This window comes from Ctenopharyngodon idella, chromosome 19 (assembly GCF_019924925.1).
Source record: "Ctenopharyngodon idella isolate HZGC_01 chromosome 19, HZGC01, whole genome shotgun sequence".
Taxonomy (NCBI): Eukaryota; Metazoa; Chordata; class Actinopteri; order Cypriniformes; family Xenocyprididae; genus Ctenopharyngodon; species Ctenopharyngodon idella.
Genome location: NC_067238.1, coordinates 24,127,596 through 24,145,794, shown reverse-complemented (window position 1 = coordinate 24,145,794; position 18,199 = coordinate 24,127,596). Strand labels below are relative to the sequence as shown.

Below are 18,199 nucleotides of genomic sequence, written 5' to 3'. Positions count from 1 at the left end.
AAGACAGGCCTAATCCTGGCTTAGACTAAGCCCTGTCTGTGAAACCGGGCCTTAGTGTATGTCTCTATAAGTGGTGTTCATGAAAATGACTTACAGTAATTATGTATCCCAGGTTTGGTTGCCCCAGAATGCCCCTTGTGCCAGAAAGTTAAAGGCCCATGTACATATGTATGTAAATTTATGCAATTGTATCATGAGCCACGGAGTCCCTGGGGCTGAAAAAATTCAGATCATATTGTGCATTCAAGTACTGTCGGAAATGACTGTACACATTTTGTGTAGTGTAGATGTAATTTATGGGCTGACAGGCTTGTGCAACCAAACTACATTTCCCATCACTTTCTGAGGCACAGGAATGATAAAATACACATTATACAATTACACAACAAATGTGCTTTTCATTATGCGCTTAAAATGCCTTAAAAAAGAGAGAATTAATGAGTTGTCCAGTGAGTTTATTTTAGTTTTCAAAAAAATCACTTGAACACACATCATGTCATAATTATGATTTCCAAACCTGCAAATAGGAACTTCCCAAGAGGACATGAATGCAGCAATAGACCTTTTATGCCATTATTATACTGCCAAATGTCAAAAACCCCCTTGTAACGTAAGAGTACAACCATGTAATTCACAAGTATGGTTCTCTCCACTTACATGCAGATTTCCTTCACCCTCGCACTAAGCTGGACACATGCTCTCAAATATTCAGTGCTCTTTTATGAATTGCCTCTCAGACATTTGTCCTGTGCGCTCATGAATCTCTCCATGCTCTTGCACTAGAATTATATTCTCTTTGCTCCTGTATTAAACATTGTCATTGTGTATTACATGCTCCTGACTGTATTAAAAGTTATCAACCAATCAGAAGAGCATTCCATGACTGGCAGGTGAAAATGCTGGGGGAAAAAAAAGAGCTTTTGACATTTGGCAGTATAATAACGCTAAATCTTACATCTTGGAAATAAACTCACAATCACCTTGGCTGTTTGTGAAGGATGAAGACATACGTGAAAATTACAGCATCATTATGAGAAATAATTTATGAGTTGAGGGTTTTGGGATGCTTGTATCTGACCTGAGATGTCATATTCTAATAAATGAGCCTCTTAAAGCATGCCACTAATGGCAATATATGTTGTTCACTCTAAACAGGGGTTCCTCAAAGACTGTCCAAGTGGGCATTTGAACGTTGAGGAGTTTAAGAAGATCTATGCCAACTTCTTCCCATACGGTGATGCCTCAAAGTTCGCTGAGCACGTCTTCCGTACGTTTGACACCAACAACGATGGGACCATCGACTTCCGGGAGTTCATCATTGCTCTGAGCGTGACATCACGAGGAAAACTGGAGCAGAAGCTGAAGTGGGCCTTCAGCATGTACGATCTGGACGGCAACGGTTACATCAGCCGTGATGAAATGCTAGAAATTGTGCAGGTCAGAGTCATTCTGGGATGCTTGTGCTGTAGTGTACAGTATGAATACACTCTTAGAATAAAGCAAATGTACAGTATATTGCATCCATACGCTGATTTTCTCAGGGCTGTGATGATTTTGATAAACAAACATGGAAGTTTGATGCTAACTGCTAAAATGCTAACTGTCAAGGTTAGTGTGCTCAATAATCCTGAACTTTTGGTTAGCTGGTCTTCCAGCCTTACCAGTGCCCAAACTACCAGCCTGGCCATTCACACCAAAAACAATAACTATAATGATAACTACATTAGCTTCCACACCAGCAGACAATAACGTTCTGTTTTGTCGTCTGCCGCTTTAAATGCACAAGCTCTTTAAAGTCTGGTGGATTCTGATTGGCTATCATTGTTTTTATGATTCATCAGCTGCATATATATGTATATATGTGTGTGTGTTTGTTCTTTGCAATGGTTACTATTTACTATTTTTCATAGTGTGATTTGTGGTGAATTGTATTAAAACCAAGTTAGGGTCTGTTTCACCTGCAAATATCATAATAATTATTCATTATAATAATGGTATATAAAAAAATACTAAATGTATCATCCCCATTTTTTAATTGATAGATAATAACAAGTGATATTTCAATTATATTTTGACCACTGTCCCCAGTTTCCATTTCAGAAATCTGGTCGCCTCATCTTTCAAGCAAGGTTTTCAGAAACGATTTGTCATTTCTAAAATTTGAGGCTTATTGAACTCTTATGACGGTTAGAATTTAGCAGATAGCATCTCACAAATTATGGATCAAGAAATCCTCCTGTTTGTTGGCTGACTTTGTGTCCTTATAATGTTGGATGAAAGAAAAACATTTGCTTTTATCTTTAAAAATTGAAAGAATCTAAATATTTGAAGGAAACAGATGCAATATTTAATTTATGTTGAGCGGTTTTTCTTACCCACCTAATATGTTACTTATTATAAGTGCACATAGCCTTTCATGCTCCTTTTAATGTAGCCTCAATATTTTGTCTCCTTTGATATTTCTCAAAATTATTAAAATTGATCAGCATCATTGATCATAAACCGACAGACAATGTTCAGGACAGCATAATACCATAAAATATGACTATTTCCGCATGTTATAGTATGTACAGTATACTGTGTATATACTACGCCATCTGGTTCTAAAAAAAATTGCTTTGTATTCTGACAATTACATTTTTTTTTTTTTAATGTTTAAATTTCATATATTTTTCAAATAGCATACTGCATAGTATTCAGCAAGTAAGCTTCCATTTCAAACTCATACGTACATTCTCCTTCTAAGTGCATGTACTGTACACTACAAGTCTTCATAATTTGCAGAAAGCACAGAGATGAGAAGTCTGACCCCTGGTGGAGAGATCAAGCACAAACATTAGCGAGCTGTCCCAGATGAATGCTCCCCTGTCAGCCGGTGCTGTGGGAGTAGAGAAGCTATTAGCATGTGCTTAGCATGCTCAGCTGGTACCAGTCTCCCTCAACCAGGCTTGGCAAAGCTCCACTGTGTGCGATGCCTGACTGGCGAAGCCTGTGGGGAAGATCGCGGCGATAGGGGAGGGCCGTAGCACCCACGTTGGCTCTCTTCTCTGTTGGATTAACAAGTTAAATTTAACCGGGGTTTATCCTTGTGTGTGCAGAACGGTGGGATTATCCGCAAGCTCATGGAGGTTACAGTTGGCTGGCACTGAGAGATTGCAGCGTGTTGCATATTTTATCACGGCGGCTGCTTTTAAAAGGTGGAGGGCTAAGCCGAGAGTACAGCATCAGCAGTCTGCCCAACTGTGAATGTCATTATCCCTCAAAAACATTACATAATTGATTGACTTAAAACCGACTTCTCTGATTTAGCGGATATGGCAAGTGAATGAGCTGAAAAAGCCTATGAAGTTTCTCGGTTTGAGTTTCTACTTCATGGCTCATGTTGAATCTCAATGAAGAATGAAATGCTAATGGAACTGAGTATTGGATAGGCTGCCTCGGCCCAACCTGTTAAGGCCAGATAAAGGTGGCCTACTGATATTTTAGCTGTTCTTTTTTCTCTTTTAACCTGGTTCATTATTCATATCTCTAACAGGCCATTTATAAGATGGTGTCATCGGTGATGAAAATGCCTGAGGATGAATCCACACCAGAGAAGAGGACGGATAAGATATTCAGACAAATGGACCTGAACAATGATGGTAAGATGTGGACCAGTTCTTGACCATTTGAATTCATTTTGAATTGAAATTACAAAATGACCTGGTGTGATTAATAAACAGAAAAAGTGTGATTTAATTAAATAGATGTATAGACTGTGTGCAGCAGTCTCAAGGTGGTGCATAAGAATGCTCGGTTTACCATAATTTTTTTTTTTTTTTTTTTTTTTCATTTTCAAAAAGCTATATAAATATACACTATATAAATCGAATAATGTGGCACCGATGCATAAAATACTGTAACCGGTAACCACCAGAACAAAGAGTATAGTAGCACCTATGAATTGTACACTACCATTCAAAAGTTGGGATTTTTTAAAAAAAGTAATACTTTTATTTAGCAAAGATGCATTCAATTAAACAGTTAAGTGACATTAAAGACACATATAAAGTTTATATATATATATATATATATATAAGATTTCTATTTAAATAAAATCAAATGCTGTTCTTTTGAACTTCTATTTATCCCCCATTAAAAAAAATTGTATTATGGTTTCCACAAAAAATATTAAGCCGCTTTTTTCAACATTGATAATAATAAGCAATGTTAATAACCGAATCTGCATAATAGAAGCATCATGTGACACTGAAGACTGGAGAAATGGCTGCTGAAATTTCTGACAATTCAGCTTTGCCATTATATGAATAAATTACATTTTTAAATATATTAAAATACTAAAGAGTTATTTTAAATTGTAATAATATTTCACAATATTACTGTTTTTACTGTATAAAATCCTTGGTGAGCATAAGATTCTTTTTAAAAACTTACCAACCCCAAACATTCGAATGGTAGTGTACATGCAAATTAATAAATTACAACAGTAATATATTTTTTAAAGTCGCCATGAAATCAAAATTGACGGCTCTTTTTTGGCTTTTAGTATGGATATGTTAGCCTTAAGATTATCTATAAGATAGAAAATACAAGCATTCAAAACTTAGTCTCTCAATTCCACCAATATGGATCAATGATTTTGATGACATCACGCTGCACTTCAGCTTCTTGTCAGATTTTCTGTCCAATGTTCCCTACATTATAAATAGACGCTGAAGCTGTGTCTAAAATCGGTCACTTGTTCACACATTTACTATTTTCTAAATGGTGAATGGCACATAGTGCACTATATAGGGGATAGGGAACGATAAGACAGTGTAAATATGCTTTTTATTGTGGCGAATGAAGGCTGGTTTCACGTCAGTGTCACGTGAACTGCCACAGCGTGCACACAGTTTGCTCCGGTCCAGAGACACAATAGCACAGAGCGGATGATGTGCGCGAGTCGACACAGACCACAGAACGCATCGGACACATTTGAATTCTGCACAGAATGCTATTATTTAAAGCGATATTGAGGAGATTAGGAGGAGAAACGGTTAGAGATTAGAAGGAAACTGAGGCTTTATCAAGCTCAACGGCTTTGGCCGAGCTGTGATATAAACAAAACATTATTGGCTGTTTAAAAAAAAAGGGTAGGAGCTGTTGGATATGTCCCACCCTGTCTTCCTGTTTCAGTGGAAATTATGTCAACACATTGAATAATGCTCAAGTGGGCCTTTAAATATAAATTACAATTCCAGTAATGACATTAAAGGATTAGTTCACTTTCCAATTAAAATTTTATGATAATTTACTCACCCCCATGTCATCCAAGATGTTTATGTATTTCTTCCTTCAGTCGAAAAGAAATGAAGGTTTTTGAGGAAAACATTTGAGGATTTTTCTCCATATAGTGGACTTCAATGGTCTCCAAACGGTTGAAGGTAAAAATTACAGTTTCACTGGAGCTTCAAAGGGCTTTAAACGATACCAGACGAGGAATAAGGGTCTTATCTAGAGAAACGATCGGTCATTTTCTAAAATTTTTTTAAATGTATATGCTTTATATAAACAAATGATCGCCTTCAAGTGGTTCCGCCAAAAGTGCACTTCCGTAATCTTCAAAAAACTTTACGCTGTATGTCCTACACCTTCCCTATTCACCTTACGGAACGAACGTGGCGCCAGTTCCGTTTTTTCCATAAGTAGAATAGGGAAGGTGTAGGACATACAGCGTAAGTTAGATCTTTTTGAAGAATACGAAAGTCCGGTTTTGGTGGAACCACTTGAAGGCGATCATTTGTTTATATAAAGTATATACATTTAAAAAAAAGTTTCTCTAGATAAGACCCTTATTCCTCGTCTGGTATCGTTTAAAGCCCTTTGAAGCTGCACTGAAACTGTCATTTTTACCTTCAACCGTTTGGAGACCATTGAAGTCCATTATATGGAGAAGAATCCTCGAATGTTTTCCTCAAAAACCTTCATTTCTTTTCGACTGAAGAAAGAAGGACATGGACATCTTAGATGACATGGGGGTGAGTAAATTATCAAGAAATTTTAATTTAAAAGTGGACTAATCCTTTAAAATTAGTAATCACCAGCAATAATAATATTACAAAAATAGTTTACACTTTATTTTAAAGTGTCCTTGTTACAGTAATTATACAATTAAGTAGTGAGTAATATTAATTAACAAACATGTACTTACTATAGGGTTTGGTTTAGGGTTATTTGCTTGTAATTATGTATAATGTACTGCTATTACTGTAGTAAGTACATGTAACGTGTAACAAAGACTCTGTAAAATAGTTACCCAATAATAGTCACATTGACTGCATTCTAAAAAAAAATTGACCAAAAATTCACTTTCAAGGTTATTTTATCATATCGCAATTCAAATTTCTATTATTATTATTATTTATTTATTCTTACTAAATCAAACCCAGTTCTTAGCAAATGCAAAGAACCCAGTTTTTAGCAATTATCAGGTCAGGTCTTGCAGTGTCTTCTTCTCTCAACTATTCTACTCACCATTTCTGTCTTCCCTTTCCAGGCAAGTTGTCTTTGGAAGAGTTCATAAAAGGTGCCAAAAGTGATCCCTCCATTGTGCGGCTACTGCAGTGTGACCCCAGCAGCGCTTCGCAGTTTTGAGTCTCTCCAGACAACCGGCACTCAATGCATGAAAGCTCTTATATCTCATTCTTCTTTGTGTTCCAGATGGAAGAGTTTTAAGAAAAAAAAGTGCAACAATTTTACTTTCAGTTTTTCCCAGAAAGGACATGCGTACATCTGAAGAACAAAGACAACACCTGCCAAGACATCCTCTGTCTGCTGCGTGTCATCCGTCCTTGTCTCTGCTAGTGGAGCGCTTGACTCCACACACAAAAAAAGCGGCTGATCGTGTTCTAGTGTCCAGATTTTGGAAAGGAATGTTCCTTTTTAGGAATCGTGCATGCGCTCCCGACCTTCCCCACCCCTCATATTTTGTGTTTAATATCTGTGCTGTTTTGTTTCTCTTCCCCTTTGTTTTATGAGGGCACAGTTCCCCTTCTACTTTTTATATTGATATTTATGTGTATATACAGTATAAATGCATATTAGAAATACAAAGAAAGGCAGTTATAGTCGTCTTTTTACTCACATGCATCTTACGGCAGTATTATGTAGCTTCAGGCAGTATCCAAATCTTAGTCTCCAATTGACCCAGTGGACTGATGGACTGAATGTTGGGATTTTTCTGCTCTGGCGCTCATGATCTTTATTTTACAAAGAGAAGGCTGAGGATCCCATTCTTGAATTCTGTTCATTTTATTATTTTTTTTGTTGTTGTTGTTGTAAATATGTGGTTTGCTTCCATACTTCTTTATTTATTTTTTTGCATTTTTATGGTGTTTATTTTACCAAGGGTGATTTTATTACTGTTGAACCGAGATGTGAGACACTTGGTGATGTATTATGAGTAAGTTGTTATTAATTCAAGGCTTTTCAATGCATTGTGGGAAATTTTTGCATCAGGGGATACATTCCGTTATGTTTTAAATGGAAGACACTGGTAGCACATATCATTTGAAGCGCTTCATCTGTGTGCGTGCGGTTATATGCGCGTTTGTATGTACGCAAGAGTGAAGGTTTGCATGTTCTGGTGTATGTATGCGTCTGTGCTAACTTTATAGTATCACTTTGTGTAGTTCAATACGATATCTTTGTATGCAAGTACGTTTTTGAACCCCGATTTGAAGCAGCTCGTGACACCTTTATCCTGCATCGTATGGTACTCAAAATCACATGCTTAGGTTTTCATCAACAACATAGACCGGAATGTACAACACTATAATTTATGATCATGTCTCACCTTTAGATAAAGAGTTTGAATACTGAAAGCGATCACTAAGGGCTTATTTTCACTCTTGAATGAACAGGTGTAAAGAGAACGCCACTGCTTTGATTTTCCTTTTTGTTTTATGCAACCCCTGACATTCCATGGCCTGAATTCTCCAGGTGCTCCTGCTTTCTACAAACATATTATTAGCTCATGAACTCAATACATGCCCACTCTTAATACATGTGTAGCTTCCATATTTGTACCGAGACCATATTTGATGCTGCACCCTCTATGGCAACTTTCCTCTATTATGTTGCATGAAAACCTCATGCGAGGACATGATTGTCCCCTTTTACTGACGTTGAAAAATATACTTCTGTGTTTAGAATGTCGCCTGAGAGTGATTCTTACACAACGCTGACCTACACCTACAGTTAATGTTGTGTCAGGAACTTATTGGTCAACCTGGTCATGTGATCACAAAGTGCAAAAGTATTAAGCGGCCATTCAGAGTTGAAAATGCCTTTAAAATTCCTAAATGATTCCTGAATTTGGGTTATCAGTAGCAAACAGGAAGCAAAATTCAATGTGAATAGGAACTTAAAATGATTGTTAAAATGAATTGAAATTCAAAGAAATTCATGTAGCCTAACTGTAATTTAAGTAGAAAAGCGATGCTAGCTGGACAGCCCCACTGTTTGAAAGTCTTTAAATTTGACAGACAGACACATAGATAGACACATAGACAGACAGACAGACAGATAGATAATTTCCCAGAATGCATTCAAATTTTCTTTGAATTGAAAATTGCAACTAATGAAGCCAATTTATCAACCCTGAATTTTGTGATATTTCAAATGCAATAATCTGTGCTAAAGAACATATTTGATATATAAATAGGCCTACTACATCCATTTTAAAATGTTATATTCATATAGGCTATAGTATTTACATATTTGCATGACACTTTATAATCTGTTCCTCAATGAAGACGCACACAAACACACTTTCACTTTAAAAAATTATCATGATTTTTATTTTCATTGAAACAACTTTGCTTCTAAATTTTTTTCTCATCAGTTATGTACATTTTATGTTCCATCTAATGTTGTTAAATTAATGTTTATTGCATTACTTTAGTGTCATTATTAGTATTACAGTCATAATTAACATTATATTAGTTAATAAAAACGTTTTTTTAATGTAAATTTAAGTTAAATCTGTAAAACCTAAAATGTTGCTACCGTATTTTTACCGTAAATTTCACTGAAATGATTTTTTTTTAGACTTTCTAATGACTTTATAGTGAGCTATGGCCTAACATTAGCGAACAGTCTTAGAAACCTTTCTAAATGTTTTCTATTTTCATTAAGCTTATTGTGTTTAGTATAGGCCTACTGTTATTGGTAATTTCAGCTTTTAGTATTCTATTAGCTATGTGGGGAATTTTTTACCCCCCAAAGTATGCAAAACCTGACTTTTCTCTCTAGACAGCATAAACTAGACGCTATTGAATAGGTATATTGACAACAAACGAAAAGTGACGGTCCGTGAGTGACAAAACATCAGATGCGACCTGTAGTCTATCCTTGATCCTCGAATGAGGCCAGTGCCACGGTCTGTTTCAAATTCAGATCCAGATACTGGACCGTTCCAGCGCCGCCCGGTTGAACGGGGATGAGGAGAGGTTTTGGCGGTACTGGCCGGAGGACGCGGAGCGGTGCGGGTGAAAGTTGCAGGGTGGCTTGTACCGCTCTGGGGGTCTAACAGACAACCTCCGCTCCTCGTCTCCTTCACAACGACTGAGTGGAGGTACGCAGCGGGGCTCGCACGCTCCCGGGGTTTTCATCTGAAAAGGAACACAGTGATGCCGCTTTACAGTATGACTGCAGTATGAGTCACCGAACACACCCTCTCTCGCACGTACGCGCGCATACGGGGGACCGTGAGTCAGTCACACACGTGTTAGTATTCTCTCAAGCATCTATTAGAAGGACAGCATGAGTTGTCAGATGTACAGTACACATGAAAACTCAAAGGATGAGTCCACCTACGCTAAAGCGCTGATTATTTTTAATAGTGCAAATTTGATCTCCCTTGAGTATAAGTGCAGAGTCGCCCAGCACATACCAATCTGTTCTCATCTTGTAGATGTTGTTTGCGGAGGCACCAGGACTGAACGAGGTAGGAGATGGAGACCTTAAATAAGCGGCAAGAGAACACCATCTCCACTGCACTCATTAGTATCAATGGGACCCAGAGGACAATCGTGGTGCTCTGAGAGAGAGAGAAAGAATTAGCCTTCATTTATTGCGAGTGCATGTGTTTACTGTGAGTGCACTGGGTGATCGTGACCAGTGCACTTTTTTCTTTTCTTTTTCTTTTTACTGTTTACTGTTTGCTCCTTTTCTGAACAATTTTGCAACCCCAACCTTGCTGTCACCTACTTGTCATTATACTTTTTTTTGTACAAACAAGGGTACATATACAATATTGAACCTGCATATTTGTATTGCATTCAAGTTTTTTTCCAAATACATTTTAATGTCAGTTTTTAATTACTCAAACATAGGCATTTTTTCAAACCATTTAACTTTGTGAATATAATGAGCAAATATAATAATTACATCAAAAAAGAAATACTAGATTTTTATCACTATACAATGAGAAACACCTTAAAGGGTTAGTTCACCCAAAAATGAAAATTCTGTCTAACTCTTTAACATCACTTACAAAATTACCAACATTCTTAACATCTTTTTGTAAACAATACTGTATACTCACCACTCTAGCATACTCTACACATCATAAAGTATTTTATTTTATGTTGTATACTGCCCCATATACAGTAGCTGTCACCTTGATACCTATGGTTTGGATGCAGCATCGTGCAAAAGCAAAAGTTTACAGCTACCAATGCCACTGAAATGGGTTATTACACTCTGCCATAATTAGTTTATTCCATTAATTAAAATGTCCAAAAACAGTGGGGTTACTGAGATAAAACGAGTAGTTTTTGGCTGATCATGTGATCTCAGCTCCAATTAGGCTGATATGGAGATGACATCATTTTGAAAATTCACATTAATTTCTCTATCTGTAAAACTTTTTAATGAGGAAGAAATTACTAAGTGCACTTTTAATGAGCAGAGATTCTCATTGTGAACAAAATGATCAGATCCAATGTGCTCCTTTGAATATCTAAAAATAGGGATTATGACAGAAGAAAAGGTTATTTCTACAACTATAACTGCACATTTATGAGTTTTAAATTAATGAGCACAATATGATGAAATCCAATGAAATACATCAGAAAAGCAGCAGTTTAATACTGACATCAACACTGGCAATTCCAATAAAACCCAATTTAGCCATTATAAAAGTTAAATGTACACTGAAATGTGACCCAATTCCGATTTTTTGCGCATATGTGACACAGATCCGATGTGTTCTATGACCTATAAACAGGAAAAAAAACGCATTCATTCGGATATATTATCGCCTCATTCATATGTGGAAATAAATCAGATATGTGCCAATGCGACTGTCATGTAAACAGGCAGATCGGATTTTCGGAGGCATTGCGGTACGTCATTAAAACTGCGACAATTTGGTACTTCTCCGTGGTTTAATGACGTGATATTATTCTGAGGAGGAAGCACATGTGAAGGCGGTAAATGACAAAGAAAACATGGAGGAGGAAAATGCAGGGCAATGGTCGACGGCTGAAGTTGCCTGCCTTCTCACCCTGTGGGGAGAACAGTCAGTTCAAGATAAAATTAAAGGCTCGTACAGAAACAAATCTGTTTTCAAGGATATTACGTGTGTGGTTCAACAACCCCCCTTTAAGAATGCACGATGTTTCAGATGGCATGGCAAGTGTAAACACATGAATCGGATATGCGTCACAATTGAAAGAACGTGTAAATGGACAAAAAAAATATCAGATATAGGCAACAAATCAGAATTGGGCATCAAGGCCTGCAGTGTAAATTAAGCCTATGTAACCTTTGGCCTTCTAGCGGTTAAAAAACAAAACTGCATGCATTTTGTGGAAGTACATTGTTTTGGTTGTGCTTTGGCTCTGCGTGACTGTGCAGATGAATATGACTCTTTACAATAGATAATGCTTTACAATAAACTCTGTTAGACAGCTACATATGGCAATTTATCTGTTCAGTAGAATATCTTACTCACCTGTTGAGTACTAAAAACGTGGTAACACTTTAGGGACCAATTCTCACTATTAACTAATTGCTTAATAGCATGCATATTACTAGGATATTAGCTGTTTATTAGTACTTATAAAGCACATATTAATGCCTTATTCTGCATGACAATATTCTACATCCCTTAATCCTACCCAATAACTACCTTACTAACTATTAATAATCAGTAATTAGGAGTTTATTGAGGCAAAAGTCGTAGTTAATAGCTAGTTAATAGTGAGAACTGGACCCTAATCTAAAGTGTGACCAAAAATGGCATCTCTGCGTCGCTTTTACAACATTTCAAATCCCTCAGTTCTCGCCATCTCCGAAAAACCAAGCCAATGTTGATTCTGGTTTTATTACGAGTTCTGTCGTGTTTTATTTTGCCAGCAGACTCTCCTCTGTTCGGCATTTTTTTAAAACTAGTGATTCCCCAGAGGTTCGAGATTTAGCGTGCTTCATGACAACCTTTCTCACTTGTTGTAACAACTAACCTATGCCACTCCCACACCATACATGCGTCAAAGTAGCAACGTTTCTCTATTTACGAATATGATGAGACACTCACGGGTGAGTGAGGTATGTACGCCTCCTGCGAAAATCATCCCGACAAGTCTAAAATATAAATACTTATAATAGGCTTATAGTAAATCAGTGTAAGACAAAAACACATTTTGGAATAAGGATTGATAATGTATCTCATTATTTAAATGTAGTTAAATTTTGAACCAAAAAAAATTACATAGTACCTTTAATATAGAAGTTTCGATATTTAGGCACCCAGAATATAATTACTGGTGAACCAGAAACCTATTTGCAACTTTGAAATGCACATATTTCTTCAACAGCATTCACCATTTTCTCTCATTTCTCCTTTAGTACTTACAAAAATACGAGTGGGGTCAAAAGGACACTCATTGGCAATGGTTAGGTGACTCCTGCCATCATTGTAGCCACAGTAAGCGAGTAGTCTCTTGTCGCCATGAATTATGGTCTTTACCAAGGACACCATCAGACCGATGACTGAGGCGGCAGCCACTAAACCAGCTACAGCACTTAACACGAGCAGTGACAAAGTCTACAATACAAGAGAGCAGTTTTAACAGTATTAGCAAAGAACAATTAAACGTGAGTGCCAGCCAAAGGATTTTCCTTGCAGGCTTTTCTATATCACAAAGGGATTTGTAAATTCTGAGCTCTGAAGGCACATGCAAGCTCTCTGACAAGCCAGTGATCAAACGCTAGTGAGCTCGACACAAACCCTGATGAATGAGAGAGGAAGCAGGTGTGTGTCACTGAGGCAGAAAGAAGCAAGAGGGAGAAAAGCGTACAAAGGAAACTGACAGAGAAAGCACAAACACATAAATCAATGACAACACTTTCATGGGCTTGTTCTCTTTCTTTCTTGAAAGAAACTTTTTTGAAATTCCTCAGGTAATGGTGCAATCATTGTGGACCAACAGCAGAAAAAAAATACATTTACAGAATAGAAGTCTCTCTTTTATCTAAAGCACAGGTCTATGCTATTACATGACGAGAGAGAGAATCTCATGAAAATATAATGTTCAATGTCACATTCAACCCCAAAATCAAAAGAAGAAAATAATTACATTTCACATACATGAAGTTTATTTTAGATAAAATATTATTATAGACTATTGACAATTATGCACATTTCCCCTCAAATTTTCACTATCACATTTTGTCTGAGCATATTGTAACTCCCACTATTCTATATCTATATATATATAGATTTAGGGTGAAATATAATAATAATAATAATACTACATATTTACAATCTAAATTATATATTTATTATATATCATTACACACCACTGTCACAATTTTGCATTACAGTAATGAGAAAGATGTTTTTCTTATTGTTCTCATATTTTTATGAGAATATGAGTTGGAAATTAGCCTAATTGTCTTGTAAATAATGTCACAATACAAACAAAAACACTAATTGGTCTTAAATAAACTTCTTTCTTTTGATTATGAAGTGAAATATGATCTGAGGTTTTATGGGTTTTGTCTGTGAAGCATTACATGAGAATCAGTGTGGTTTTAAATACAAAATGTAAATTACAGTTATAATCGAGACATAATTTGTATACTAGAAATGCTTACTTACCAGTAGCCTGTTCTTCTCATTTTTGGACAGAACAATAGTCAATATCCCAATAATGACACCCTAGATAAATATAACAGCACATTATTATGATTTCTTCTCAGCTCCCAAAATATTTGAATGCAAATATTTAGAAAATAGCCACACATAAAAATAAATTAATGCCATTGCTCTAAACACACAAAATTAAAAGAATGTGAAATATATTATAAGGAAAAATAGCACAATCATATATTTCTAAGCAAAATATTTCACAAAAAGGAATTTGTTAGGTTTTAAATGAAAAATCATTAGATTACAACAGAAAGTATTTGGACACTTATTTGTCAAACATTAGTGGAACACGTTGATGAACTGCACCTGTGGTTATCTTACTAGGTAAAGGTGCAATAGGATATTTTCGGAGAGGCTAGCAATAGCAAGCTAGCTTTCAAATCATAACATCCCACCCTCCCTTCAGAGCATCTCCAAAACACATGAACTGCTCTCGGGAAGAGACGGCGTTAAACTACCTCATGTCTCAAAGCACATAACATTACAATACTAATTAGCATAAACAACTTACCCTGGGTCTCAATCAGCTCCCTAGCTTCCTAAGTCGTGTATCAGTATACTGTGTAAATGAATGTGGCCGACTCCCTGATCAGTGCTCTGACTAGTGAACTATGGCGCTGATGCTTGTACCGTATACTGCTGCAGATTCATTTCGGTGTTGATACTGTTGACATGGAAACGCATAATTCCGAGTCTGAGGGCGTGAACAACTCTGGTTAGAACGTCACGGGTTGCCATCTCTTAATTACGGTACGTTAGTTATGGCATGAACGCAGCATAAGCTCGTTGTTTTGGAGGAACCGTAAAAAGGTGGTTGCTGTTAGTTTGCGGTGCTCCGCAGGGTTGCCAGGTTTTCACAACAAAACCCGCCCAATTGCTCCTCAAAACTAGCCCAAAACTAGCCCAATCGCATTTCAGGGGGGTCCCACGGTAAAAATCGCTTTCCGGGGGGCTAAATATCACGATATTTTGGGTCGATTCACCCCGCGGACATAAAATACAACCCGCGGCAACAGTGTAAAAGTAACCCAATTCCGCGGGAAAACCGGGAACTTGGCAACACTGGTGCTCCGTGACCGACGTCTGTTCTCTGCATAGCATGAAACGCGCTGCTGATGACGTATGATGTCTGCGCAAACAGGGTGCGCGAAGGAATGGAAAAATACGTCGGCACGCAGCCAGGTAGGACATCGTATTATTTCATTCGGACCGAATATAATGATTGGATGAACATTTTATGGTCCTACGCCTTCCATAGACGATATATATTTATAAAAATACATTTAGACCATTTAACATGATTGCTATCAGGATATGAGGAGAATTACAACCAGTATGACAAAAAAAATTCTGCAGAGAATCACCTGTTGCACCTTTAAATGTACTCTGTAAACAAATGACTTGTCTTGGAGTAAGCAAAAGACAGGACAAAATATTCCTCTGGTTAATAAGATCAAATTGCCCATTTTACAATAATGTCGTGCCTCACCAGCAGGCCCGCTGTCAGAGCTATGACGTTAGAGATGGCGCTTTCCATGGCCTGTCCCCGCTGCAGGCTGAAGTGTCTCAGCACCACACCATGGACCAGAGCACCCAGCAGGAAGTTCACATGCCCTACTAACACCATACAAAGGCCCATCTTCATCAGCCCCTTCTGCTCCTCCAGATTGCCACAACACACCCCTGAGAGGGGGGAGAGAGAAAGAGAGCGCTGATGGGATACCAAATGAAGCCAAGAGCTCTGAGCTGAATTTACTGTCATTCGATGAATTTACAGCCTCCAGTACCTTCCTCTCAACTACATAAACACTAAGTTAAGACTCTGAGAGTAGACAAGGGTCGTATTTTCAAATGGCTGTGCTGACTAGCGTTACAGATATTTTGCTGGTGTGCTCTGGACAGGACGTGAAAGCTGAAGGAAAGATTAGAAGTGCAGCAGGGCAGTGTGGGTGGACATTATTTCACAGCAAACACAAAGGCTTCACTGATCCACTGAGGACAGAGTTTGGGCTGCAGGAGAGATGTCACCTCAGTTAATCATTACACACTTTGTACACTTGGCACAGCAAACTCAACCGATAATGGCTCGTTAGACTTTTGGGAAAAGAAAAAAAGTTTGTGACAGTGCTGATGGGGAAATGCCTCATGATTTTCTAAGTAATAAGACTTGCATTTGCTTGGTACAAACATAAACAGAACTTCTATAAAGCAGGCTATAAGATTAGCTATAAGATTGACATATGAAGTGTATTTTCCATGAAGATTTTTAGAAACAAATGCATAATGAGAACCAATACAAATTGTCTTTTCTCAGTATTGCAAACAGAACAAAAAATCACCTGTCAGATTCAAAATCATTTACAAACATTTATTTTGATTGTCTCAGTAACTCACCTGAATTACCCATTGAACAAAATCTAGTTTAAGCCCTCGGTTAGCTCATGGCACCTCTGTATATAGGCTATTCCAAGAGAGAGGAGCTGCACCTCCTGTCTGTACTGTCCCGATCACACATGTGTTTGTGTGCAGATTGAAAGAATGTGCCCCGGATATTCACTTACAGGCTGGTCAGCCTTTGAGCAAAGACTACATAGCTTTGAGGCTGGTAAGTTTATTAATCATTTGTTAAATGGTCAGTTTTCCTGTTTTGATATTCTGAAAAATATTCCGCAACTGGATTCAGTGTGTCTTAATGCCACAGGATAATAAATTATGTAGATTCTCTCCACAAGAGGGACACAAACACAAAGGGGAAGAGAACTGCATTTCATTGACAGTTCTGCCAATAAAACGTTTTCTGTTGGAGAACATAATGTTTGAATACATTATAGACTATATGCTTTCTTGTTATAAAAATGCTCATGTTTAGGCTACTTTATTTCCAGTAGGCTAAATATTTATCCTCTTTTATATTATTATCATCGCAACAATACAATTGAAGAATAATAATAGTGGAAAAGTGCTACTTTTTTGTAATAGCTGAAGGGCAACAAAGCCAAAGCACATGCACACCAATGTATTAATATTAAATGTATCAGACCAGAATGTCTAAAAATATTTATGTCTAAATACTGATATTTATTATGCACTCTTAGAAAAAAAAAAGGGTTCCCTAGGGTTCTTGTCTCAATTTTAAAGAACACTTTATACCAGAAGGTTTCTATATAACGAGAAATGTCTTAAATGATAGCATATAGGCTAACTTTCTTTTTTAACGGGTTATTTCAATTAGAGATAAAGTAAGTTTACAACTTCTGTTTAATTCATGAAATTTAAACAAAATAAAAAAAATAATTAAAACAAAATTAATTAATTAAAACTATATCCATAAAAGGATCCCATGATGGGCCGAACCCATATGAAGTGCCTGACAGAACAGGGTAGGCTATAGAACCTTAAAGTGTAACTTTGCTGATTTTCAACCTGCTTTGTATTGTTACAATGTTGCCGGTATTGCCTATGTAAATGAACAATGTTTACTCGTTCTCTGTGTTAGCACCGAGAAATTCAAAATTTTTTGTCATCAAAAAATGATGCCGTGTTTTGTGAACTTTTGACAGCTCCAGGGCTTTCGACAAAGGACTATTAACAAAACAGTTATTGTAAGGGTTTATCACTGAAAATTGTATCGAAATATGTCTACTTAAACAGCATTATGGTAAAAATTATGGTAAAAATGGAACACTGTGTCAACAACTTTCTTACACGAAACTTACATTTTGCTTCGGGTGGTTGGGTAGAACTGAATGGCAGTTTCTTTCAGTTTTCCCCCTCCGTTTGACCTAAAACCGTTCATGGTCATCCAGTTTGAAATGTTGATTATAAACATTGATGTTTTTCAGATTTTCTGTCACGACATTCTCTCCATGATTCTTCGTAGCCTTTAGCCACTGCCTATGCTGGACCGAAAGTAACACTTTGACACTTTGAATTCTTGCACCCAGGAACAATAAAAGTCAACACCATTATAACTAAAAGTTTTCTAATAAGTATTTC

General features: G+C 37.0%; 2 protein-coding genes across 4 annotated transcripts in view; one reads left to right on the top strand and one right to left on the bottom strand.

The window, feature by feature from the left end:
* hpca (hippocalcin) overlaps nt 1-8,195 on the top strand; it is a 37,999-nt gene extending 29,804 nt beyond the window's left edge. Inside the window, exons 3-5 of the mRNA XM_051872589.1 lie at nt 1,156-1,437; nt 3,536-3,641; nt 6,539-8,195. Of these exons, the coding sequence (XP_051728549.1) occupies nt 1,156-1,437; nt 3,536-3,641; nt 6,539-6,636 (486 nt within the window). The 3' untranslated portion in view covers nt 6,637-8,195. The remainder of the gene's footprint in view (nt 1-1,155; nt 1,438-3,535; nt 3,642-6,538) is intronic.
* A 619-nt stretch (nt 8,196-8,814) lies between these two features.
* Nucleotides 8,815-16,904, bottom strand: tmem54b (transmembrane protein 54b). 3 transcript variants are annotated; one of them, XM_051872585.1, is made up of 6 exons: nt 16,598-16,892; nt 15,693-15,886; nt 14,153-14,212; nt 12,905-13,096; nt 9,938-10,084; nt 8,815-9,656 (listed from the first exon to the last, which is right to left on the bottom strand). In XM_051872585.1, the coding sequence occupies exons 1-6, from the start codon at nt 16,608-16,610 to the stop codon at nt 9,438-9,440; spliced, it is 825 nt and encodes a 274-aa protein (XP_051728545.1). In that variant the 5' UTR covers nt 16,611-16,892; the 3' UTR covers nt 8,815-9,437. The 3 variants fall into 3 exon arrangements, with proteins under 3 accessions (XP_051728545.1, XP_051728546.1, XP_051728547.1); XM_051872586.1 differs by lacking the exon at nt 9,938-10,084 and having other exon boundaries at nt 16,598-16,901; XM_051872587.1 differs by lacking the exons at nt 9,938-10,084; nt 12,905-13,096 and having other exon boundaries at nt 16,598-16,904.
* Between the last annotated feature and the right edge of the window lie 1,295 nt (nt 16,905-18,199).